General features: G+C 35.8%; 1 protein-coding gene across 2 annotated transcripts in view; it reads left to right on the top strand.

The window, feature by feature from the left end:
* The window catches only part of CDH8 (cadherin 8), a 377,200-nt gene extending 357,318 nt beyond the window's left edge, over window positions 1–19,882 (top strand). Inside the window, exons 12-13 of one of the 2 annotated variants that reach the window (XM_004280902.3) lie at window positions 16,120–16,371; window positions 17,807–19,882. In XM_004280902.3, coding sequence (XP_004280950.1) covers window positions 16,120–16,371; window positions 17,807–18,300 — 746 coding nt within the window. In that variant the 3' untranslated portion in view covers window positions 18,301–19,882. The remainder of the gene's footprint in view (window positions 1–16,119; window positions 16,372–17,806) is intronic. The other variant, XM_049703096.1, reaches the window with a different exon arrangement.
* Window positions 19,883–26,926: the final 7,044 nt, after the last annotated feature.

Here is a 26,926-nt window from a genome sequence, read left to right on the forward strand (position 1 = left end):
CGGCCTGTACATATATACACTACCAAATGTGAAATAGACGGCTAGTAGGTAGCAGCTGGATAGCACAGGGAAATCAGCTTGGTACTTGTGACCACCTGGAGGGGTGGGATAGGGAGGGTGGGAGAGAGACGCAAGAGGGAGGGGATATGGGGATATATGTATACATGTAGCTGATTCACTTTGTTGTATAGCAGAAACTAACACAACACTGTAAAGCAATTATATTCCAATAAAGATGTTAAAAAAAAATACTAGCACTTTATATCTCACTCTTAGGCATCAGCGACAAATTATAGCTATATTAGCCATACAAGATTATACCCTTTTCTTCGATTCGTGTGTTCTCCGGGACAGTTCACAAGGAAGCCAGGATTACATATAGCAGATACCTGACTGAAAGCGGAAGCAGAAGGATAGAGACAGAAGACGATTTATATCCTACTTTTGGAGGGCTGTCTTCCAAGCCTGAAGCAAAACCAAGCCTGGGGAAGGCAGATGTTTTAAATTAAGTGATTTTAAAAATCATCTTTTATTGACATAAAATTGACCTACAATAAACACTCTTTTAATTTAAGTGGAGTCTCACTCTTTAACATGTATTTTATTTTTTTACCTTATATTTTATTTTATAATTTAGTTTGTATTCATCTTTGAGGCTTTCAAGTAGAAATTCATTGGAAAGTATGAAATCCAAATATTCTTAAAAGATTGCAATGCTTTGCTTTATTTCAATGCTAAAGTAACCGATAATCTTACATATATTAATAATAATGACTATTGTTTTAAGTTTCATTAAACACTGCACACTTCAGACCCTGAAAATATACTTTAGATAAAAAAACACATTTACCCCTCAAAGACCTCCTGACCCTCATTTCCTTAATTAGTAATTTGGGCACAATAAGAGTACCTGCTATGACCTTGGGGAAATTATTTTAAAATGCAACTAGGTAAGTAATGAAATTAGGGTGCAAACACAATTAGGAATGATTCCAAAGCCCGAACATTATCTAATATGACATTCTGAAGCATTCTGAATACACAGCCTAAAGAAATTACACCTAATATAAACTTTTCAGGAATTACAAAGTTGAAAAGGGAACAAATTCCCTTAAACTTCTCTTTATTTGTTAAGCATACCTCTTATAATTCCAAAATGCGGAGAATCTGATGGTAGGGATCTTTATATCACTGCCCACTGCTAGAAGATACCACACATTCATTGTCAATGGGGGCTGGTAAGCTTGGAACATCAAATACCATCTTGAGAATATTTTAAAAGACTCATCAAAAAATTCCTTTTATTTTAAAAGAAAGTATTAAAATGAAATCATGCATGACTTCAAAATGTATTTAGATTTCTCTACAGTGTATAACAATAGGAAGTTTTATCAGATTACATCTTCAATAAAAAGAGTTTGAATGAGTTTGATGTGATTTCTATTTCAATCATAAGGGTGACCTACACAGGTATCTTTTTTCTTCGATCACTTTATTTCTGCTCTCTCCATCTGTATTTTAACCTGTTAATATGTGGGTGAATTTGAGGAAAAGCAAATCAGTTTGACCTTAATGTAAAGTCATTTTTGAATGATCAAAACAGTACTATTTCCAAGACTCTAAAGAATGTGGATTTTAAGATTGAAAAGCACGTGCCATTCCCCGTAACCTGGGAGGAATGGTAATGTGACCACTGCTCGAATGACAATTTTATCTACATAACTGCCTTCTTCTTGCATTCACTGTATATTTAGACTTCCGCCCAAAGATATATGTTTAGCCAGCTGTTTTAATATAACATATTAAACTTTAAAATGATTCAAGGACAAACACTGGACTGCAGCTCGCTGTAGGATGCCACATTTTGTTGCATCATTTCCCTTCTTTTTTAGCAGCTATTTTACCAATAAACCAGAAAAGAAGGAATTATGCAGGAAAATTGCTATTAGCTGCTACCCCTGCTGGATTACAAAACCCGGAGCATAAAAGCTTCCCCAGTGGAGGCTCTGAGGGCTTGGGCCAAGCCATTAACCACTGCTAACACCTAAGGGAGGAAATAGAATAGAGTAGAATGGCTCTCAGGTATCCCAGAAGATTTTTATGCAAACAAAATTTATTTGAAATGCAGATGTCCAGGGCCTAGCCCCAGAAATTCTTATTCAGTTAATTTAGAATAAAATCCAAGAATACGCATTTTTAATATGCTCAGACAGATATTTGTATCTGAATTTTTCACCTGGCTTCTGTTTGTGTGAATATTTGCTCAGACACAGGTGATTGTTAAACAGGCTTGACAATTAGAGTGTCAAGATGGACCAAATATATCAGAGCCTAGTATATGATAGGCACTTTATTTTAAAATGAATGTAATAATGTATGTATCATTAGTGATGTAAGATCTTCTCACTGCATTCTATTTCTGTAGCATTGGATACATTTTGGACTTCTCAAGGTACTGCTTTGCGTTTTGAGTCTCTTGTTACATGCTGACTTATATTCACTGATGACTATTATGTATTTATTCAACAAACTAACTAAAACCATATTTGCTTTATACTCATTTTATAATCAAATCTCCATTATGTCTCTGAGTTAGATACTCCAAAATCCTTATGAGTCTGTCTGCTCCTATTGCCTCCTTCATAAAGGAAAGAGTAAAATTTCAGCTGATTACTAAAGGATGACAGAACTTCCCTACATTGAAAACGAAGATGTGAGCTTATTGGATACAAGGGGAAAGATGTATAAAATCATGTAACCAGAAAGATGATACGAGAAATTGGATCAAGAAAGAGATTTTTAGAAATGGAGAAGAATAGGCATTACATATTATTAGTTCCACTATTGAAAGACTGAATTTGTGGCACTGACCATCCAGGTGGATGTACCCAGTAGGTAACTGGAGGGGACATAGGTCTACGATTTTAGAAAAATATTGTCTGGTATTTGAAATCAGGTAAGTGAATCAGATTCAAACAGATCATAAAGAGGTTAGAAAAAAATGATAAGGACAGAATGTTATGGAACAGAAAAATGAGAATTATAGGGACAAGAAGGGATGCCGTTCTTTGCACTTCCCCAGCTTAACAAACCAGCCCTTTCCTCTAAACCCAGCCCACATGCCACTCTTTCCTTAAAGCATCCCTCATTTGTATCTATGATAATAGAAATTTAAATCAAGGTACAAATGGCATAGTGGACCACGAGGTATAGAAGCAGAGACCAAAGGACAGGGCTCACAACTAGAGAATGACTATCAGCTGACTCACATTTTGGCTAGTTATATGTTATTTTCTCTCCCCTTCTGAGTCAGAAGTTCCTTGAGATCAGTAACCATTTTAAAAAGTCATCCATTTGTTCATTCAACAAGGATTAATTAAAATCTTACCATAAAGATTGCTATACGGTGACACATATGATAGTCAATAGGATGCATTCACTAAAGAAGCCATAATCTCTGCATCCAAGGATCTTTCAGTTGGTGAGGCAGAAAACCACCACACCTGACTGTATGGCAGCATGCTGGGTAAATATGTGCCAAAGAAGACTTTCCTCTGACAGCGATGTCTTGGAGACAGGAGGAACTGAATAACTGAGAGAATTAACTGAACGTGTCAGTGTGGATTTGAAAGACATTAAGATGGAGGCATGGGTGATGGCAAAGGAAAATGAATTTGTACAATTTTTGGTGGCTTTCACTTAGTTTCTTAAGAAACTAAGAAACCATTTGCACATATGAAACTAAGATCTAAAGACACTTAGGTCTTAGTTTCATATGTGCAAATTTAAAAATCTTCAGGAAGATGATGATGTCTACCAAAGTGATGATTTCCAGGGATACTTAACCTCCTTCAAATCAAAGCAGGTTATTTAGAATACAAACTACTTTAGGTACTTCCTTTCTTTTATATCCTCAGCTCTCTATTCACTATATTTAATGATTTCCATATCTTATACACAATGTATGCTTCACTTTAACTGCTGTTTTAAAATCGTCTCACTTCCTGGTCCAACTACCCTATATAACAAGTGTGTTAATGGGCAAAAACTTACCAGCTCCAGTGCAAATGAATTAATCTCTGACTCCCAGTTTCTTAAATATTTAGATGTATCTATTCAATCAATAGAGATGTGGTAGAAAAGTCATTCTCCTGACAATGCTAGCTTTCCAATGTCTGGATTTTTAACCACTATTAGGTTAATTTCTGAAATGTTTACAACTCCACTAAAGACCTTGGTATTTCTCTGTTTTGTTTTTGTATTTTTTCCCCTAAGTAGCTGTACACTTAAAAAATGTTAATGCATTTTTCAGTTCTGTGTAAATCCAAGTAGATAAGAAATATTATTTTCCAGATCTGTTGATATTTATAAAAACTTTAAAATTTCCATTCAAACAAAATAGAAATTGGGTCTTGGTATAGTTTTCACTTTTGTGAGTTAGTTAATGCAGGCATTTCTCAGATAAAATGAAGGTAATGTTAATCTTCATCTCTCATCCGCTGGTGCCTGGAGTGAGATAAATCTGCCTTTCCTCTGAGTTCTAAGGGATCTACAGAACGTACATGGAACATTTTGAGTAAGATCAAGCATGCAAATTAAGTGCAGGAGAAAAATCATCAAACTCAGAAGACTTTGGGCAGTGTGATTATGTCTGGCATGGAACTTGGACTTTGAGATACTTGCATTCCTCTCTGGCACCGAAAATGCTTATTTCTTGATAATTAATTCAAGGTTATGCTATGCTGTGCTATACTATGTTATATTGAGTCTCAAGATACGGGATTTAGATTGATAGAGTGTTGCCCTGAATACCTTTTGATGCCTCTACAATACTATATTTCTGCCTACCAGTGGCCTCGACTACTTAGTTTTTACCTTGTCTCTGATAAAGGTGTCATGGTGTGGAAAAACCTCCTCCACACACTTTCCCTTTTTTATCTTAACCTTGAGGTTTAATATAACCTTCTTAGAGCCCATTTCTCCTTGCTTCCTGAGGTGACTTTTGCTAAGATGACAGAGAAAGTGTAGAAATACATTGGACTTGCTAGTAATTCTTAACTGTCAGCTGAGAAACCTTTTATCAGTCAAAAAAACCTGTTTCTCATAGGTAAAATGGCCATAAGAATGCCTACCTTGCTTCTGTAAATAATATTTAATCAGATTTATTGACTGTATTAATTTCCTAGGGCTTCCATAACAAATAACCACAAACAGGGAAGCTTAAAACAACGGAAATGTATTCTCACAGTCTAGAGGCCAGAACTCTGACATCAAGGTACTGGCAGGACCACACTCCCTCTTAGAAACCATAGAGGAGAATTCATTCTTCGTCTCCTGCAGCTTCTTTTGGCTGTAGGCATTCCATAGCTGGGGCCACATCATGTCAATGTCTGCCTTTGTGGTCACATTCTCTCTCCTTCTTCTCTGTGTTAAATCTCTCTCTGACTTACTCTTATAAGGACACATGTTATTGGACTTTCTTTTAAAGATACATGTTACTGGATTTAGGACCCACCAGGTAATCCCAGATGAACTCTTCATCTCAAGATTTTTAATTTGATTACATCTGCAAAGACCCTTTTCCAAGTAAGGTAACATTCATAGGTTCCAAGGAAAAGGACACATACATGTCTCTTTGGAGGTCACCATTCAGACCACTACATTGAACACCATCTTCATAAGATCTAAGAAAAAATTTCCTCTTATATTAGCCATTTAAGAACAGTGTATGTAGATTCTTAAAGAATTTTAGAAGATGCTTAAATTTCATAGATTACTTTAATGAGTCCTAACTTGTGTCAAGTGAAAAGCATAGCCCACTCTCTGTACATTTCCTCTGCAAAATGTCAATCTTTCATATATTTATAGAATATAGAATATATCTATAATATAGATATTATAGAATATCTGTTCCATGTAGTGCTGCATGGTTATAGTGGAATAAGTTTTTTTCTGTTAAAAAGACACTAATTTATTCTATATGTAACTGTAAAATGTTGACTAAACATTAACTTTGGTATTAGTCTAGGAACTTCTAAAAGAATTCACAGTGACAGTTTTTCTAAAGCCAAAGTAAACCTTCGTCAACATTTATGGCTAGATATACATACTTTATTATTAAATATTAGAGATTTGGTAATGAGTCAACATTCATATAAATATTGAGATTACTGATATCAGGTGGCATGGTGCACTATCTAATGAGGAAAAAAAAGGGAAAAGAATGACAAATGGTCTAATTAGGTGACTCAGAATATCCAGTTGCATGTTGCAGACTTAGTATGTTGGTATACTTTCAATGAATTATGTAGGAAATTATAATGGTACTGGAGGAGACTGGCTTCACAGAGTCTTAATTTTTATTAATTCATTATAGCCTGATTGTTTCCAACAAGACTTAGTGTTTAGAGTAAAAATACATGAATGAAGTGTAGATGTTATGATCTTTGCCTCATGTTCCTAGATATTAGATATTATATATGCATATTATCTAGTATGCTGAAATCCATGGATTTGTATCTTTATTGCCTTGCTAGGGTTTTAGAAGTAACAGACACAACACAATGATAAGAACTTAATTAAATCTCTTGTCCATACCTACTGAACAGAGTATCATTTTCCCTTGGTTTTGGCCTTCTTGCCATTTTCATTCCATTTGATTTGACCAAGAAAATTTGAATTAAATTTGCAAGTCAAATGACAGGAGACATTTCTCAAAAAGGCATAATATCTACTGATCTTCTTTTCATCTATTCCTTTGTCATAAACATTTGTCTGGCAAGTGCCTTGATTAACTCTGGCTCCTTGTTGCTTTTGCTTGCATGTAACAGGATAAACAAAAGCCATAACTCCATGATTTCAAATAAATGGGACCTAGACCAAAGTCAACTTTCTGCATCAGGGCAACAACAACAGATGAACTACACTGAAACAAACAGAGAATTTAGATTTGCCTGCTTTCTTTTATCTGGAAAAAAAAATAGACAATGGGGAAAGAACATGGGATATGTAAATAATAACAGCAATAATAATGGCCAAAGAAAATAAATAGAAGGAAGGAAGGAAGGAAGGAAAGAAGGAAGGAAGGAAGGAACTTAGGACTGTGGGGAAAATTACACAAAGAGAGTTGAAGAATTATCCAGGTAGGCACCGCCTATCTCTTCAGATAGACTTTTTAGTTTTTCATGGAGTATGCATCTAGAATTAATAAGTGACAATAGCACTATCTAGTGTGCTGAGGCTGCTATAACAAAATATTTCAGACTGGTGGCTTCAACAACACAATTCTATTTCTTACAGTCCCAGAGGTGAGGAAATCCAAGATCAAAGGGTGGGCAAGATGTGTTTCATCCTGAACCCTCTTCTTTTGGCTGCTTATAGGTGTGCTCCATAAGACCTCGTCTTTGTTTGCCCACACGTGGAGAAAGAGAGAGCTCTCTGGTGTCTCTATATTCTATAGACACCAATTATAGTGGTGTCTATAGTATCAGGGCCCCACCCTTACAAACTTCCTTAACCTTAATTACTTCCTTAGAAGCTCCATCACCAAATATAGCCACACTGGGGGTGTGTGTGTGGGGGGGGGTTAGGGTTTCAACATATGAATTATTGGGCTACACAAACTTTCAGTCTATAATAAACACTTATTGACTTATTTGCTAAAGGAAACTTTTCTTATAAGGATATTAATGTTCTATGAGAAAATATCCTTTGATTTCCAATTCCAAATGATTCAAAGGCTGAATATCAAGAATCAAAGAGGAGGGCTGCACTGGTGGCGCAGTGGTTGAGAGTCCGCCTGCCAATGCAGGGGACACGGGTTCGTGCCCTGGTCCGGGAAGATCCCACATGCTGTGGAGCGGCTGGGCCCGTGAGCCATGGCCGCTGAGCCTGCACGTCCAGAGCCTGTGCTCCGCAACGGGAGAGGCCACAACAGTGAGAGGCCCGCGTACCAAAAAAAAAAAAAAAAAATAGAATCAAAGAGGAAATTTCTCCTAGACTCCTCAGTAGAATTCTGATGTTCACCTCTTTAAATGATGGTATTTAAGATATTTTAGAGCAATTTTTCTTCCCCTCTGAGCCTTCTCTACTTAAATATAAGCAATCTCAATTTATTGCTCATGTTACGTGATATGAGGCATGTCCAGGGAAAGACTTGGAAACCATCAATATTTCTTTTAAAATTCCATATAAGACCCTGGCTATATATGCTTTCCAACAGCCTGAAATTGATTCTTCTCACTGACTTATTTTGAACTACATATAACCCCCCGTGACAAAATAACATGAACGGAAATAAATATGAGCCCCACAAAATATGGCTAATGATTACTTCTTCATTTATTCAGCAAATATTTGCTGAGTATTCATTATGCATCATAAATTGGTTATTTGTTACTTGGAAGTTCCCTAGTTTATTTCTGTATCCCCAGGGTCTATGATATCCCCATTACAATATCATTTCTTTGTGGTAAGTGTTCTGATGAAAATAAAAAGGGTTTTAGAAGATTACATAACTAATTTATCTGAGGAGATTGGGGACAACTAGTAAAAGAAAATTTCCCCAAAGGAGTGATATTTAAGCACAGACATAAAGAATGCATAAATTTTAATAATTCAAATTAGGGCTGAGGAGGGATAGAGAGAGATTATGAGACAGAAAAAAGAGCAAATATGAAAGCCCTGAGGACAGAAAATCCTTAACTCAGAAAAGACCAGGCTGGAACAAAGAGAGAAAGAAGAGTGGCAAGACCAAATAAAAGTAGGTTAAACGATGTGACTAATGTTGTCATTAGTCAACAACTAATGTCAACAACTAATTGTCAACAACTAATGTTGTTCTGCGCCAAGTCCTGTGCTGGAGACTGAGACTAGAGCTGTGACTAAGGCTAGTCTCCCTCAATGGGCTTAGAGTTTAGTGAGATAATGCACACATTTTATTGAATATTATCTATTTGTCTTAATATTATCTATAATGTCAAAACTGTTGCATAAAAATTCTAAGCACTTAATTTTAAAATGGCTGCCTTTGTTAACAGCCTCTAGCAATTTCCAGTAAAATTACAACAAATGCTCTGGAATAACAAAACAGCAAAACTAAGAATACAAGTAACTATTTTTATTCGAAATTAATCTGTTGTCAGAATCTGAGAGAAATTTCATGCATAATGGCATAACTGTAATGTGCTATCTGAAAGCAAGCAAGCCTATGCACCTACTATTTACCTGGTCCTTTCTTTACTATTTATTTGATATATACCTTGTATGACTCAGACAAGGAGTAAGGAATGCAACAAACCACTACTATAGGAATATCGTCATTTGAAGTATGCCTGGTGCTATTTGTCCACTTTAACTCCCCTTCATGATCTTTCCTTCAACAGTTGGTCGTAAACAGAAACAGATGGGTGTGGAGTATGAAGCAAGGTTTTTAAAATAGAGTCATTCATCCTCCTTGTTGTAAGGCTCATAAGCAAAACATTCCAGGAGGATGAGAAAACAGGAAAATCCGTAACTGAGAAAAATAATAGGGAATACAAACATTTAAATATTTCACCTACTGAGAATATCAGAGAACTAGGTGATAAGGTTATGATATGTTCCTATCTCAGTGCAACTCAACTGCACTATATGGGTAGCATATCCATGGACATTAGTCTATCCACCTGGATATTCGTCCACCCTAGAGAATGCCAAATGCTTTTGGTCCATTCTCTTCTTAAATGGATCTTGGCACAATATCTTTCTATCTTTTGTCAAATTCTGTCATTATATACTCAACTTCAAAAGATTTAATTTTTTTTAAAAAAATCAATGGTCATTTCCTCTTTTTGTTTCATATATTTTTCAGTTTTAGAAAATGTCTGTGTTTTCTCTAGTAAATCATTATCAAGTATCCTCTTATATTGGGTATGCTCAAAAAGAAAAATAAATAAATGCACTAAATATAATACGTAAGGGAAGAAGCCATAAGGACAGAACAGGTTAGGTTGTAGAGAAAACAAGATGATATAAAATGGAAATGCATGCACATATGAAGGACTGGAAAGAAGATTTTTAAGTAACACAATAATACAGTTGAAGCCAAGTTTAGAGGTAGTGAACAGCTAAGTTACTATCCTTGATATGACTGCCTTTTCCCTTTGCATCACTGTAAAACAAATAAAAGAAAAAATTAAAAAGAAAAATGAGAGTGCACTTTTGCAAAAAGTGTCTTCAAATAAACACCATCAATCATCTTAATGTTCAAAGTCAAAAGCTATTTTCTCTTTTTTAATATCAAGAACAAGGTACAGGTGTCTACCATAACTCCTTGTACTCAAAATTGTATGTGGGGTTCTTGTTAGTATAGTTAAGATGAAAAAACAAATTAATATAGGCATTTAAAGCTATAAGTATCTCTCTAAGCACTGCTATAGCTGCATCCATTACTTTATGATTGACTGCATTTTCACTTACATTGTCTCACATTTTCAAAATTTCCTTTTGATTTCTTCATTGAATCATTGGTTATTGAGGAATGCATTGTTTAATTTCCACATATTTATGAGTTTCCCAAAATTTTTTACATTATTGAGATCTAATTTCATTTTATTACTGTCAGAGAATGCACTTTGTATTATTAATACTTTGTATTATTTAGTTTATGCCTAGCCTATAGTATACATTGCAGAATGTTCCATGTGTACTTGAGAAGAATATTTATTCTGCTATTTGGGTAGAATGTTGTATAAATATGTTAGGTATACTTGGTTTATACTGTTGTTCAAATCTTCTATTGCCCTATTTATTTCTGACTAGTTTTCTTATCCATTACTGAAAGGAGAATACTGGAATACCAAACCATTACTTTTGAATTTCTAGTTATTATATCCTCAATAATATATTACGTATGCATTGTGTTCTACAATTGCTTTTTAAAAGTTAAGAAAAGAGAAAAACTATGCATTTATGCTGTCTTTGATAACTACATAATTACTTTTCCTGATGCTCTTTGTTTTTAATGTGGAGTTGAATTACCATCTGGGGATATTTGCTTTTCAGTCTGAAGAACTTCCTTTCCTGTTTCTTTTAAGACATGTCTGCTGGTGACAAATGCCCTCAGTTTTTTTGTAATCTGGGAATGTCTCTATTTCATTTTTTTTAAAGATAGCTTTGCTGAATATGTGATCCTTGGTTGAAAGTTTTTGCTTTGAGCATTCTGAATGTGCTAGCCCTCTTCCTTCTGGTGACCATTATTTCTATAAAGATTTAGTTGTTAATCTTATTGGGGTTCCCTTGGAAGTGATGAGTCAATTTTCTCTTGCTTTCAGCATTTTTTTTTCTGTCTCTTTGTGAATCTCTTTGTGTTTACGTTCTTGATGGTTGTTGAGCTTTCTGAATGTGGAGACTAATGTTTCCAAAAAATTTTGAAGTTTTCAGCCATATTTTTTCTTTTCTTTGTCTCCTAGTATTTTCATTTCAGGTATATTTGTGCACTTAATGATGTCCCACATTTTTCTGAGGTTCTCTTCATTTTTCTTCTTTCTTTTCTCTATATTCTTCTTCAGCTGGCATATTTTCTATTGATCTAGCTCCAAGTTCACTAATGCTTTCTTTTGCCAATTCAAATTTAGAGTTTGTAATTTATCATTTTAGTTATTGTACTTTTCAAGTCCACATCTTCCATTATGTTCTTTTTTTGATATTCTCTATGATATGACATTGTTATCACTCCTTCATTTCCTTCTTTAAAGGGTTACTGTAGTTCACTGAACAGGTTTACAATGGTTCCTTAGAAGTCTTTGGTTAATCTGATATCTGTTTGCTCTCATGGACAGTTTCTTTTGCCTGCTTTTTTGTTTTGTTTTGTTTTGCTCTAGTTTATGGGTCGTGCTTTCTTATTTCTTTGTATATCCTGTAATCTTTTGTTGAAGACTGGACATTTTTAGAGAATATATTATAGCAAATCTGATATTGACTTTTCACAGAAGGCCTGTTACTGTAATTTCCTTGTTTATTTGTTTAATGATCGGCTACATTACTTTAGTGAAGTCTACTTCCCCTCTGCAGGGTTAAGCCTCTAATGTTTCACTTCAGGGGATCCCAGCCTTGGGTATGCCCACAGTCACCCTCGAATGGCAGTGGTTTTGGAGGGGTTTACTGTCTCTTTCCCTGACTACAGCCAAGTTGTTAAACTCCACTGATTGCAGATGATTTCTGTATTGTTTTAATTTGGGGCCCTAAATTGTTCTACAGACTAATCCAACCCAATCTGGGCTCCTTCAAAAGGGCATTTCCCTTGGCAAGTGTTTCAGATTTGTTCTGAACCTGGCAGGCTCCTCTGCCTCTCTTTCCTGGGTTCTTTGCTTCTCCACTGAGGCAAAACTTTGAGCCATCGGCTTTGGAGCTGAATTGGAGACTATGCTGAGTTTCTCAGAGTGACGCCTCTACTGTAGGAGCCGGGCACTTGATGCAAGGGAACAGTAGCCTCAAGTCTTTTGGGCTTGGCTCTCCCAGTGTGAAACCACTGCTTTACAGTCCAGGGCAAGCACAATTGCGGCCCTGTATTCCCTGTGAAGCCTTGCCAAGGTAGAGCCTCTGCTGCACAAGTATAGGCTGTGAAGAAGAAAGGAGCCCCTCTTCTTGGCCATACCAATTCAGCATTTAGTTGATCAATAGGTAGCTAGGAGCAGGGTGAGAACTGGCAACACCTTGCCCTCCAACTGCTAGCTGGGGGGTGGGGGGTGGGGTGGTGGGGGAGCCCTGTGTTCTTGGCTGAACCCGTTTGGAGTGGAGTTTCCATCTCGCAGAGCTGAGAGAACGGATGAAGGAACTAGGTTCCTACCAGACTCTAATAGATTTTCTTGAATAAACATTTCTGCATTTGCTGCTTGTCTCCAGGACCATTTCCAGAGACACTCATTTTTTTAAATGTTATTTTATAATTCTCCCCAGTTCCACTGGGGAGCAATTCTGTGGAGTTCCTCATATTATCATGCTCCTCACACATATCTCTGTGTTGAGATATATTTTTATAAGTAAAAAAAAAGGTTTCGAAGTTTACTAGAATTAAAATCAATGCATAAAACAATCAGGTGAACAATGAGATGAAAATATAATTTTAAAAAGGTAATATTTACGAAAGAAACAAAGTACATGCGGTACTAATAATAAGTGTAAAAAGTATGTGAAAATCTCTTGTAGGTAAAATAAAAACATTTTAACATATATTAAAGAAAATAAAGAAACCACGATATTGGTATAGAAGACTAAACAGAATAAAGCTGTCATTTCTCTCAATTTATTTGTATCTTAATATAATTTCTACTAAAACTCTTATAGGAATTTTCACGGAACTTGATAATCTCTTCTATATTTGTCAGAGATTAGCAAATGAACAAGTATAGCTGAAATATTCCTAAAGAAGAACACGACAGGGGAAAATACCCTAACAAACATCGAGATTTATTACAAATTTTTCATACATAAAAAGCATGGTATTGATGCAGGATTAGAAAAACAGAGCATTGGAACATGATAGAGAGCCTAAAAGGATGAAGATGCAAAAAAAAAATTGATTTGTGACTGAGAATTGAAGATCAGTGGGTAAGGGATAAGTTATTCTATAATTAACCTTGGGAAAATCAATAATCAGTACAGAAAAAACCAATTCCATACAATTGTTTAAATGTGAAAGGTAAAATTATGAGAACTAATTTTTATATAATTAATAATTTAAAAAATAAGGCTAAATGACTAATCATTAAAGAGATGGATAAAATTGACTACATTGAGATTAAAATTTTAATAAAATGAAAAGGCATCATATGTTTTAAAGAAACAAACCAGAACTTTGTTAAAGATACTTGCAACATGTAGATTGAAAGAAACATGTATTTCAAATACATGAATTTGAAGTGTGTGAAACTGCTAATATTCAATTTTTTTTAGTGTTAAAATAATGACAATTCAATTTGGCCTAATGAAATAACTAATTAATTAATAAATGCAAGTTCCAATCAAAAATATGGTAAAAAATTAATAGGCAAATAGGGAATTGACTTTGCCTGGAAGTAGCAGGTAAATTTTAGCAAAAATGACTCATAGACTCCCTTTACTCAGTCAGTAATTTTCTTTATATAGAAAGGGAGCAACACGTACAGATACCAGGAGTAGTAAAAAATGAGTATGAGTTTGGTCTTAGACCCATCAATGCTTTTCTAAGTAATAAAGGAGATGGTTTTGTTCTGCAATGAGTAATACTTCTGCTGCAGTTTCTAAATTATTATTATAGTTCGTTTTAAAGAGCGAATATGCAAAGATAGTTTCTCATATAAATAATGTTGACCACAGAAAGACAAAAGCCTCGTTGTAATTTTATTAATTGCATCTTGAAGAACAATTCCCATCTTCTGTTTTGAACTATGGTATATGAAATCACCCACAAATGTTCCTTGTACTAATTTTAACTGTATTCAGTCTTGTCACACTTTCTGGAAATGTAACACAGCTATATATTCTGTATCTTTTTTGAGATGGTGTTCTCCTGCTTTTAGCTTAGTGCTATTTCCTTCTATGTCATGGAAATAAAGATGACTAGATCATTTGGAATACCACTGCTTACTTCCACTAGAGACTTCTTTTCACTCTTCAAATTACTAAATAATGAGGCACAACCAGCAATAATTTAGAAAAAAAAATTGTTAACTCAGAGTTTTTTCTTTTTCTTTTCTCTTTAACTGCTTACTAGCAAGGCATTGTAGGTCCACATATATCTTAAACAAAGCAAAACCAAATATAATTTATACATTTATTTTAGGGAATGTCACTTTTTTTGAATTCTGGTATAGTACTATATGGTACAGAAGATTTAACACATTTACTTAAAATCACTTGAGTGGAATATCTATTCATGTATTTGTGTATTCTGGAAACCAGTAGGACACTGATGACCAGGAACTGGACAGCAATGGTTTGGAATGCCTGCCTTAATATGCAACAACGAGGTAGACAAGTGTTCTGGGGTCTGCAAACTTGCCAATATTTGAAAAAATCCCAACTGAAATAATAATTTTGCCCAAACTGTACTGCACACATTAACCAAAGTTATATTTATTTGCTTTTGGCTGGAATATCAGTGTGAAATAATCAGTGTTCCCATGCTGAATAGACCTATGTCTTTCATTAATCAAAATGAGAAAATAGATTAATAATTTATATATATATATGTATATGTATATATATATATACACACATATATACACACATATATAGCTATAGTTCATTAGATAGGGACGAATGACAATAAAGAGTTCATTTTGGGGGTGAAATTTTGAGAACAATAGCGCTACCACGGGACCAATCACTTCTCACTGGCCAGTTCTATATCGAGCTGAAGTATGCCATTAAGTATTGCTTAAATGTCCTTAAGTGTTGCTCCAGATAACCAATATACATTTCCATATGATTAATTAATACATTAAAAATGGACCACCTGCTCCTATGACTTTTCATCATTTAATTCTTATTTGTGTAACCACTAGAGGTCTTCTCTGCAGAATTTTAAAATATGTGGCATATCTCCTCCAATTGGCAGTAAATGGGACTTTTGTTACGTGTTAGTGTAAAATGCTCTAGAGCATGAGTAAGTGTTTTTAGGTACCTGTGGGAGTCAAATGCATTGTTTTGTATGCCATACTGTCATATAGTCTACTCTTAACACAAAGCTTTTCAAACATGACTTTCAAATGTGATGAAATTCTGTCACGTTTGCATTATCAGGACAAACGAGAGAACATTAAACTTATTTATGGGGACTTGGGGTAATTTGTGTCTTCTAAAAGGACACTTGAAGAGCATTTTTGTAAAAGAAATCTTTTGCATTTACAAGGTGGTGGTAAAACACAATTAGTTTATCCTGAGACCAAGCTTACTGAACCTGTTAGGGTGTGGATGTTTTGGTCCATGCCAACTGGGAAAGTGGGAAAGTGGGAAAGGGGAGAGGGAGAGAGCTGGAGTGGTTCAGTGGAATTGGGATTGTCTTGAGGCTTGCAGAGGATTTATGAACTAGAAAAACAAGTGTTGTTTGGGCAGCCGTTTTGAAATGATGCAAACTATTGTAATTTTCACTTTTTCCAGATAATTCCCTCAGCATTTTGGCAAAGCATAATGGATTCAACCGCCAGAAGCAAGAAGTCTATCTTTTACCAATCATAATCAGTGATAGCGGGAATCCTCCTCTGAGCAGCACCAGTACCCTGACCATCCGGGTCTGTGGCTGCAGCAGTGATGGTGTTGTCCAGTCTTGTAATGTTGAAGCTTATGTACTTCCGATTGGACTCAGTATGGGCGCCTTAATTGCCATATTAGCATGCATCATTTTGCTGCTAGGTATGTATTTTCTTCATAGCCGAATGGTCACCATTTTTCTGGTTCATAAATGACTGTAAAGAAGGACAGAAAACCCTAACCCAGCCTAGAAAACCCTAATTAGCATTTTTTGGAAGAAAAATTCCTTTGTATATACTTCTCCAAGCTTTGAGGTCATTAAGAGAAGAGAGAAAAAAAAGAATTGTAATAGTAAATATTCAATTGGAGAGAACTATTCAGTGCCTTTTTTAATCCCATCACTGGTGAAAAGACTAAGCATAATGGTGGTGGAAGTGGGGATGGACCTTTATGTGGTTACAACAGCAACTATTACATTAGAAGGCCTCCAGGTCTTCTGATACACACCAGTTTACTTCAATGGGGGCACACATATGTCCAAAATACTCTTTTATCTAAACAATGTATAGATTGGGTTACTGAGTCCATCCAATCACAAAATTTGGTAAGACAAAAACAAACAAACAAGCAAAAAAAAACCCAAGCAAACAAAAAATACATTTTCTTCAAAATTGCATTGTTTCTCAGATATTTTTCTTGATACTACAATCAAATTTAGATGAAGACTGCAAAATAAGAAAAAGTTTTTGTAACTTTTCCACTAAAAAATCCAATTATAAAAATGAGATTAGACAGTAGGAAGACACACAAAAGGAAAGTTATATCTTATCCTGCCCTTAGATGAAGGTTATGTCAGTTTTTACCTTCCTGGTTACATCTGTTCTGTTCACCCAGTACCCTGAGTTGATCATCGTTTCCCGCCACATTTTTTTAATGTCATTAGCCCAAGTTTGGTGTGGCTGATCTGGCTAGTTTTTTATGTGTTCCTCTCCCTTCCCCGACCCGTAGTCCTACCTTACCAGATAGTGGAGTGCTAGCTTTCATACAAGAGAAGAAGTTGCCCATGCAAAGTTGACATTCACCTTAATATATCATTTCATCTGTGAATGGACATTATTTTATTGGAAAGAGTCTTGAAGGACTGATTTTAAAAAAACACAAAGTGTACTGAATATGATCTATTCAGCTCCTTTTTCTTTATAGAAGAGGGTCATGGAGCCAAAAAGTATTGAACGAACTGCCCAAGACACACAGCAAGTTAGTTATGCTATCGGTGCTGTTTCCCTTTTTGGGCCGTTCACTCTAGAGCTCCTAACGGTATTAAATGTAGCTTTCACCATAAACAAATGCAAACTTGTGCTTTTAACCCAGCTTCTTCATCACCATTTAATAAACAGAAGCAACCTGGAATAGAATTCACTCAAAATCCACTGCTCATACTTCAGAAAGGTATTTCACTTAATTCCCAAGTGAATGCATGAAAGGTACGTGCTCAGTAAGTTTTTAAATAGCGCCCCTCTCTCTTAACATACACGATGCGTTGCTTGTGAAATTATACCTGAGTCTGGCTAATCGCTATTTTGTGTTTTTCCTGTAGTCATCGTGGTGCTGTTTGTAACTCTGCGGCGACATAAAAACGAGCCTTTAATTATCAAAGATGATGAAGATGTGCGAGAAAACATCATTCGCTACGATGACGAAGGAGGAGGGGAAGAAGACACGGAGGCTTTTGACATTGCAACTTTACAAAACCCAGATGGAATTAATGGATTTTTACCCCGTAAAGATATTAAACCAGATTTGCAATTTATGCCAAGGCAAGGGCTTGCTCCAGTTCCGAGCGGTGTGGATGTGGATGAATTTATAAATGTGCGGCTACACGAGGCAGATAACGACCCCACAGCCCCACCGTACGACTCCATTCAGATTTATGGCTATGAAGGCCGAGGGTCCGTGGCTGGCTCCCTCAGCTCCCTGGAGTCCACCACCTCAGACTCGGATCAGAATTTTGACTACCTCAGTGACTGGGGTCCTCGCTTTAAGAGACTGGGCGAACTCTACTCTGTCGGTGAAAGTGACAAAGAAACTTGACAGTGGATTAGGAATGAATCAGTGGGAACTGAGCATTCTGTAATATTCTAGGGTCACTCCCCTTAGATACAACCAATGTGGCAATTTGTTTTAGAGGCAAGTTTAGCACCAATCATCTATAAACTCAACTACATTTTAATGTTGAACCAAAAAAGTAATAATAAAAATAAAAAAGTATATGTTAGGAGGTTATAAATCTTGTGGAGTGTGAATTAAAGTATGTGGAGTGTCTAGAAGTCTTTGGATATTTGATATTTACCTGACCACCACAGAGATTGGGATCCTGGCTCGTCCTTAGAGAAATGGTTTAAAAAGAGGAAAAAATCAAACTTAAAAAGGTGCTTTCTTAGAAAAATGGACCTGCAAGAAATTTGCTACTGATATGTGTCTTCTGCAAGGATTTTTATAAATGCAAATGGTTTTTTCCCCTTCACCAATAAGGATCCCGCCACAAATGATAAAGCAATACTTGGTCTGCTGTACACTCTGACTTTCTGGAGCTTTGGGAGGCCTCCTAGATTATACGGTACAGTGACCACACCTTGTACATAATTGTTGGCCCCATTCATCAGAGACTGAATAGCATCTTTAAATATTGTGTCGAGCCTTAAAATATTCACATGCTTGTAATCCATTCCAGGGTGGGGACTGCCAACTCAATAGTGGGAGGAGAGAAATCCCATTCAAACAGGCTTGTTCTCTGGAAGCAGGATTACTCATCCCCCCCGGTTCATCTTCTCCCACAAGGACACAAAGATAAATTGTGTCACACAGTGGACTACATAAGAGACAGATGATTTTATTGCTAGCGCGTGAATTTATTTGTTTAATCCTCGAAATAAATATTTTATTGATGTCCATTAATGCTTTTATTTATTAAGGTTGGTAATCTATAGATTAAGGGACTATATGAAAAAAAACCCTAAATTATATCCATTAATAATACTTTAGATTGTTTTATATAAATATATATACAATGACTGTTTAATACATGTACATTTTGATGAGATGAGTATGGCAGGCAATATTATCAAAAGGGAAGCTAATAGTCTCTTTAGAGTAGAAAGTGTTATTGTGACTGGTGATGGCAGGAACAGCATTTTCCCAGAGAAACTTTTGGACTGTTTTCTATTTTGTTCATAATCCTAGTATTTGGTGTTTTTACTACAAGCACAAACATCTGAAAGTATATTGATTCATGTGAATATTTAAACTCTAGACTTTTAGATGCCTACATAATGCCCTGCCCAATAAACATGCTTCAAGTTGCCTCCACAGTTTTAGAGCAGGAACTGATTTGTACATAATTTTACTGCTTCTGTTTTTAGCACTTCTCTCCCTGATCTTCATGGTGATGCACAGAATGTCTTAGACTCCAAAAGAGAACAGCACTAGAAGATGTGAGCATATTCAATTTCTAATGCAAACCTGCCATTTAGGAGTAGAAAATGTATGATAAAACTCAAGTACTACATGCAGATCATTTTAATTTTCTACTTTGCTTTAATGCAATATTGTTTATTTACTCCATGTATTGTATTCAGAGAAACTCCTGTATTGTTTCCTACTTTGTGAAATATATTTTTATAAATACCTTTGTTGTCATCACTTTTTTTCCCCATGAGATGAAGATCGATTAACAGAGTCATCAACTCTAATTAGAATTCTAGAACGTTCAACTAAATTATCATAAGGATCACTTTTATTTGTAAGAGTCTTCATTATAAAGAACCAGAAATGAGAAATGGTTTGGCAATGATCACACAGCAAGATACCAACAGGGACATTAAAGAAACACAGTGTATGTAAAGGCTAGTCCAGCTGTGCCAGTTGGGTCCTCCTGGAAGCAAATGCTAAATCAGAGTTAGGAGTAAAAGATAAAAGAGAAAGGAAACAGGATTGAGCAGGGAAAGTTTTCATACAGGAATGCAGATTTTAAAACTTGTAAAAGTAGAGAGATTAGGAAGCAGGATTTGACAAGAGAGCCTTAGACTGCTTAGCAGACCTGACAAATCTTTGCAAGGCAAAGCAGGGATTTTAATGGAATCCTGTTAGAGGAGTCTCTCATTGGGAAAAAATAGACTCCAGGTACTTCCCTGGTGGTCCAGTGATTGAGAGTCCACCTTCCAATGCAGGGGGCGTGGGTTTGATCCCAGGTCAGGGAACTAAGATCCCACATGCCACGGGGCAACTAAGCCCGTGTGCCCCAACTAAAGAGCCCGTGGGCCTCAATGAAAGATCCCGCAGGCCGAAATTAAGACCTGATGCAGCCAAAAATAAATAAATAAATAAATATTAAAAAAGAAAAAAAATAGACTCCAGTTGCCCTGCTATCTCAGTCATTGGCTTGGGGCTGCCTGAGAAAAGTATGGCTTTGGCTAGAAAACCAAAGGCACCAACTTCTGGAGGCTGACTCCACTGTGATTTTTATGAAGTTTGACTATTATACTTAGAATTTACAACTACCCAGTGCTCAGTGACTTAACTGACACCTTACTGAGTTTCTCTTGCCTGAGAATAGTTCGTCTTTAGTGCTTATCATCATGGCTATTGAACACTTTTCCATGAAGTCAAAATGATGGCCCAAATTGACTTTAAAATACACCAGGACTTGGCACAGTGACTAAAGCAAATACTTGGTGAATGCAGGTCATTAATGGTAGTTTTAGTAGTAACCAATACTAATATTCTGACTATCTCACATTCTAAACCAAGGCGAGATTATTACTTCACTTATCTCTTGCATACCGGACTCATTTCTAGTGTACCTTTCAGTGAAATGGCATAGGTTAGAGACATATAAACATGTCTAACAAAAATTACACTAGTTTTCAGGAGTATGAAATCCATATCTTCCAATCTTGGCAATCAATAAAATAATCTTCATATGGTGATTTTCAAGGGCAGGAGATAATATCTGGTATACCAGTTGTCCAATCTTATCTCAAAATTTACTTTGCCCAGAAAGAGAGAATGAAAGTGTGGTTTTCTTGTTGATTTTCTTTGTCACCATCATGCTGACTGTGCTTAATAGCCCATTTAAGGTTTTTTTTAATATGGAATCAAGTAAATGATACCATGTTCATACAGGGATGAGCTATACTTTTAGAGTACCCTGAATTTAATAAAGATCTGAGGAATATACACACACACTCTCACACACACACCCCTACCTTGACTTCAAGTACTTTTTACTTTGGCAATAGAGTTGCTAAAATTTCCTGAACCAAAAGAGGTTGATGGGGTTCCTAAACTTTTAGGATTTGAGTATGCCATACACAACTCTTTAAATAATGCATTTTTTAACTTTATTAAAGTGACTATTTTTGTCTCTGTGCATTGTTTTCTGTCGCAGCAATACTGACATATGTCTTACATATTACATGTGTGGCTATTTGGCAAAAGAAATGCTCATTCAGTCCATAGGCATTTTAATGTGTCTGTAGGTCTTTATTGTGTCCCAAGCATCAGTCTTTTTTCATTCTTGAAACTTATCCCTGCCCAAGGGTTCTCTGCCTAATGGAGAAGAACCAGTGAGTTGGAACCAAGTGAGACAAAATTATCTCCCTCTGCCTACTTCACAATTCAAGGTCCCTGCCTGGGGAACTAATGCATCCCTGGGTGATTGGACACCACATGGGATCAATTCAGCCTCACCCCTGTTCACTATTTGAACAAATCAAATTACAAAAATGTCTTTTAAACATCCATATATGTAGACTAAAGAGTACTGAAGCCATTCTTTATAATAATCTTTTATGAGTATAGTAATAAGATTAAAAATAGTTTATAATAGGATGATTAAAATATGCTAGAAATTAAATTCAAGTTTAGCCTGGCCACGCAGAATTGTGATTTCTAGAATATGGACTTTACAGTAATAGTGTTTTGGAGAAATGTGTGGGTACGTGTTTGTATGTATGTAAAATAAAACTTAGATTCACTGGCATCACCAGTGAAACAAGAATGCTGAGAAAGAGCCAAGTGTGTCTTTGGGAGAGTTTTTTGCTTAATCAGATGCTTAACGTAAGACAAGTCTCTGCATGAGACTTGGAAATCTCCTAGGAGCAGCAAGATTCCACACTGAGACCCAACAGAGTTCTGGGCTATGCTGAACTCTGGAGAAGGAAAAGCAGGTGCTGAGAGCTAAGTAGCCAATTACTCTTTATAGCCACATAAGACAGGAGGCAAGCAGGCCTTTCCAACAAGTTGTATTATGCGATCACTGGCTTTGCAGGGAATCTCACGAATGTATAACCTTCTGATTGCCTTTTTGATTGAAAGTTCCATCTGAGATCAGGGCAGTGCAACCGGTAATAAGATTTCAAAAAATCCCATCACTGGCACTGTTGGAAGGGCTGAGCATGACTGAAATCCCATCACTGTCAGTCAAAAAATAAGGTAACAGTGGGCATCACTATAAAAGTGATATAAATTCACAATTTAAACATGAATATCAACACTGAAAAGACTATATATAAACATATATATTTATATACACATATATATTTATATACACACACTCAAGGTTTTAGAAATAAATTTATATTTGCAATTTTTCATCTCCCAATCACACGCTACCAAAAACCTGGAATGGTGGCTTTTTGTTTTTCTGAATCTAACTTTGAAAGAAATTGGATTGAAGGTAAAGGATTTTAAATGCTGGTTTTTATTTAAGAATGAAATAATGACTCGCAATACCTGAAATCAGAATGAAATGCATAACATTGTAAAGCTGGATTAGATTTCTTTAAATATTGTTCTGTAGAGACAATAATTGTAGAATGTATTTTGCAAGGAATATAGTTTTCAACATTATTTTTATTTTCCTCTATTCCAGTACTTTTTAAAATTTTTGCTATACAAAGCTTCTTTGCAAAGTTACTCAGCTGGCCAGACCATGTTGCATGTATTGTTGTCATTGCTGTTATTGCTGTTTATGATGATTGTAGAAGACAGAAATTCTATGAGTAAAGTAGACGTTTATTTTCATTATTTTCTTCTTAGTCAAGACACATTTATATATCACCTGGTATACTTTTTGTTGTTATTGTTTAAATGATATATTCTTGACATTAAAGATATTCTAGTCCCAGTATTTTCCACCCAGTCCTAGTATTATGGGGGTCATGCCACTTAAAATCCCCCTGACTTGATGGTCTATCTATAAGAGAATTGTGTCTCCTACAAATATTGAGCCATCACCCTGCTCAACAATCGGGTTATGTAGTTGATATGGAAAGATTACATGAGATGATGAGATAGCATCTCCAAACATATTTCTTTTATTTATAAATTTGAGCTAATGAATCTCATCTAAACTAATTGTCAAAACATTCTTTTTCTATGGTTGTCAACTGTTATTTGCATCAAGGTTTAAACTTAGGTTGGTCTGACATTAAAGCCCGTGACTTTCGACTAAACAACATTTTCTGTAATCATGTGAGGCTCGTAATGGTAAGAAATAGAAACTAAGTTACATACAGTGATATGGAAGAACTGAGGAGGAAGAAAGTGACTCGAAATGGGAAGTCTTCATGGAGAAGTTTTAAAATAAGATGAGAACTGAAGCAACAGTAATCACAGCTTTTCAAACACCCAACACTAAGAGGAGGAAATTATCAAAAGATCACATTTATAGATTAATGACATTTTTATGGACATTCAGAAAGATCTGGAAAGTGAGTGCTCATAGGAACTCTAGGTTTGCCTAAATTGAGGCATGTTTTGGGGATGAGAAAAATGAGGTTCAGAGATGTCTTAAGGGATTTTTCATGGTTAAATTACACTTCTAATAAGTGAAAGAGGCAGGAATCAAACTCTGGTCTTCTAGTTCATTGCTAGGACTGTGAAGTTGTAAGTGTTTTTGTGTGCATGCTCCCCCCTCTTATATTTATAGAAGTTTCATCTGGGTTGCAAGGCAGGTAGGCATTTGCTGGAGGAATTGGTATTTGGTTCTCTCTTCCCCCAACTCGAGTTACCTGCCATCATCTGACACACATCTTGAGTGTAAGTATTATCTCTTGCAAGTATCTTTATTAATAGATCATAGGTGCCTCTATTATCATCCACAGATGACAGAAGAAGGGTTGTTATAAGGAATAGCACAGGATGCTGTCTGAGAAGGAAAATGGTAGAAAACAAAGGCTTCAATGAACCCAGAGACTCAGACAAGAAAAGAAAATGAAAGATCACTGAAGGTAAATTTTAATTCCTTCAGATCTCCTCTGTTCATGCAAAGATATCCAGGGCCACTCTGTGACTCCTCATAAAAATCAGCTGGGGTTTAACAGCTACGGTCTAACTGAACACAACAGGAGTTACTGGGATCCTTCTCTCTCCCTAATATGTGCATTCACTCATTGTCACTTCACCTAATGTTATTTTCTAGGTTTTCTTTAATTCAACCTCTAAAGTTTGAGAATTATTACACATTTGTCAAGTCTAATTGTTTCATGAGTGAATGGACTATCTAAGCCCAAGGACAGAGCTACAAATAACCATATTGCAAATAAACTTAAAAAAAAAGAATCTTTCTAAATTTTTTACAAATATGTGCTAGCTTCTATAATCATAAACCATTTGCCTTGCCTTTCTAAGACATGGAGTCGGATTGAATCAATTATAGAAACAAATAAATAATAAAACATTAGATTTGTCTATGCTGTGGAGAAGGTAAATAGACAGTTCTATAAAAGTTCAGAGAAATAATATCTAACCCTGCCAAGGCACACTGTACTGCTAGAGACTATGTTACAGTGAGTCTTGGACAGAGCAGATCAGTACTCTGGGAGCATCAGTAAGTAAGGTCAGGCTAGGTCCAGGCACTTGAAAAGGAATTGTGCTGCTGGGATAAATCTCTCAACGGACTTTACTGTTAGTGCTTCTTACCATATGAAATTCTCCATATGATAAAACTTCCAATAACCTTATTTATTTTACAATATATGCCTAAGATTTCCACTAATCTGAGTGCTGAGAATACAGCAGTAAATAGGACGGGATGTGTGAGGGGTCTGTTTCTTCAAAGACTTGATGGTACAGGAGAAATGTAGATGAGCAGAAGTAAGAAAAAAAAAAAAAGATGATACAATAGAACATAAAATGGATGGGACACTAGATGTTATACATAGAATGGACAGAGTGATATTTGAGTTGCTATGTGAAATCACCATGATAAGAGCAAACTACAGTAAAGGTCTAAGGAAAAGTTTGTGTTAGCTGTTCTGCTGCGCTAAATCAATGGGCAAGAAATGAAAATGATGCCTAGATAAAAGTAGATGAGGGTGAAAGTGACACAATATGATGTGGAGAGTTGGGGAGAGACCATACTATACAAGTCCTTGTTAACCAGAATAAGGAGCTCAGGTTTACTTTACATCAAAGGCAATTGAAGGGATCTAAAGGTAAAGAAATGATATGATCTGGCTTATATTTTTAAAAAGATCACTGCCTCCTCTAATCACCCACAGCAGAGGGATAACAGAATTTAGAGTCCTGGGGAAAGCCCTACATGGAGTATGTAAAGGAGCTTCTAGAAAATGTTACTATACTTTGATTCTTCTATATATCAATACATAAAGGACACAATTAGTCTCAGGCAGAAAAAGTCCAGCCAGTCTGATTATTTTGTTTCTTTAGCCTTCTAGAAAAGAAAAGGAAAAAAAAGGAAAAAAAAAGAGCCTCCATATTAATGAGCTCACTGCTGGCTGGCGTATGATGGGTTCACTTACTGGAAATATTTCTTAATGGAAATGAAGAGTGAGATCCTGAAATACTTATCTATGATTATCTTAAAGCAAGGGAAAAGGTCACATATGGCTTTATATCATAAACATAATACATTGTCCAGGAAGCATTCCCAAGGTGTCCCTTTTCTTCAGAGTGAATGCTAATTCTCAAGGGAAGAGGAATTTTGGTCTTTGTGGTTTAGCTATGATTAAAAAAAATAAAAATCAGAAAAGGACACACTCAAAAAAATCTTTTTTTTATTGCCAATTAATGATAAGTCCATCTGGTTCTCTGTAAGTTGAGGAGCTTGACACTTAATAAATGCTGGGTGCATAGAACTGAAGTGATATCAGTCTGGAGGAAAACATCTTATATTTATAAGACATTCTTATATAAAAAGCTATTTTAAAAGGATGCACCTTACTTGTTATGCACTTATTACGCTATAAGATGCACTTATTATGCTATAAGATGTCATGGGGCCAAAGACAATAAGATTCAATTCCTGCCTGTGAGAGCATCCAGTCTTCTGTGGTAGCATAACACAACTTTTTTTTTAATCATAGCATTGGGATTTGAAACAAGTTTTAGCACTTTCAAATTGTTATAGGAGCACTGAGTCAAAATAAGTAATGCTTCTTGAGTTTTGGGAAAGGTACAAAAATATTTATCAACCTATGCAATACAGAAAAAGTTATTCAGTTAGTATATAGGTGAGAGATGGAATGTACAAGCAAAAATAATATCACAAGTGAAAAGCAGGAGGGCATGACAGACCCAAAGAGCCTCAAGAAGACATAGTATGTATCTTAAAACTTGGCAGGGATAAACCAAGAACTGACCATTACAGACCCATTTATTTTTCCCGTAAAAGATCAATGGAAGGCTTCCCTGG

This window comes from Orcinus orca, chromosome 20 (genome assembly GCF_937001465.1).
Source record: "Orcinus orca chromosome 20, mOrcOrc1.1, whole genome shotgun sequence".
Lineage (NCBI taxonomy): Eukaryota > Metazoa > Chordata > Mammalia > Artiodactyla > Delphinidae > Orcinus > Orcinus orca.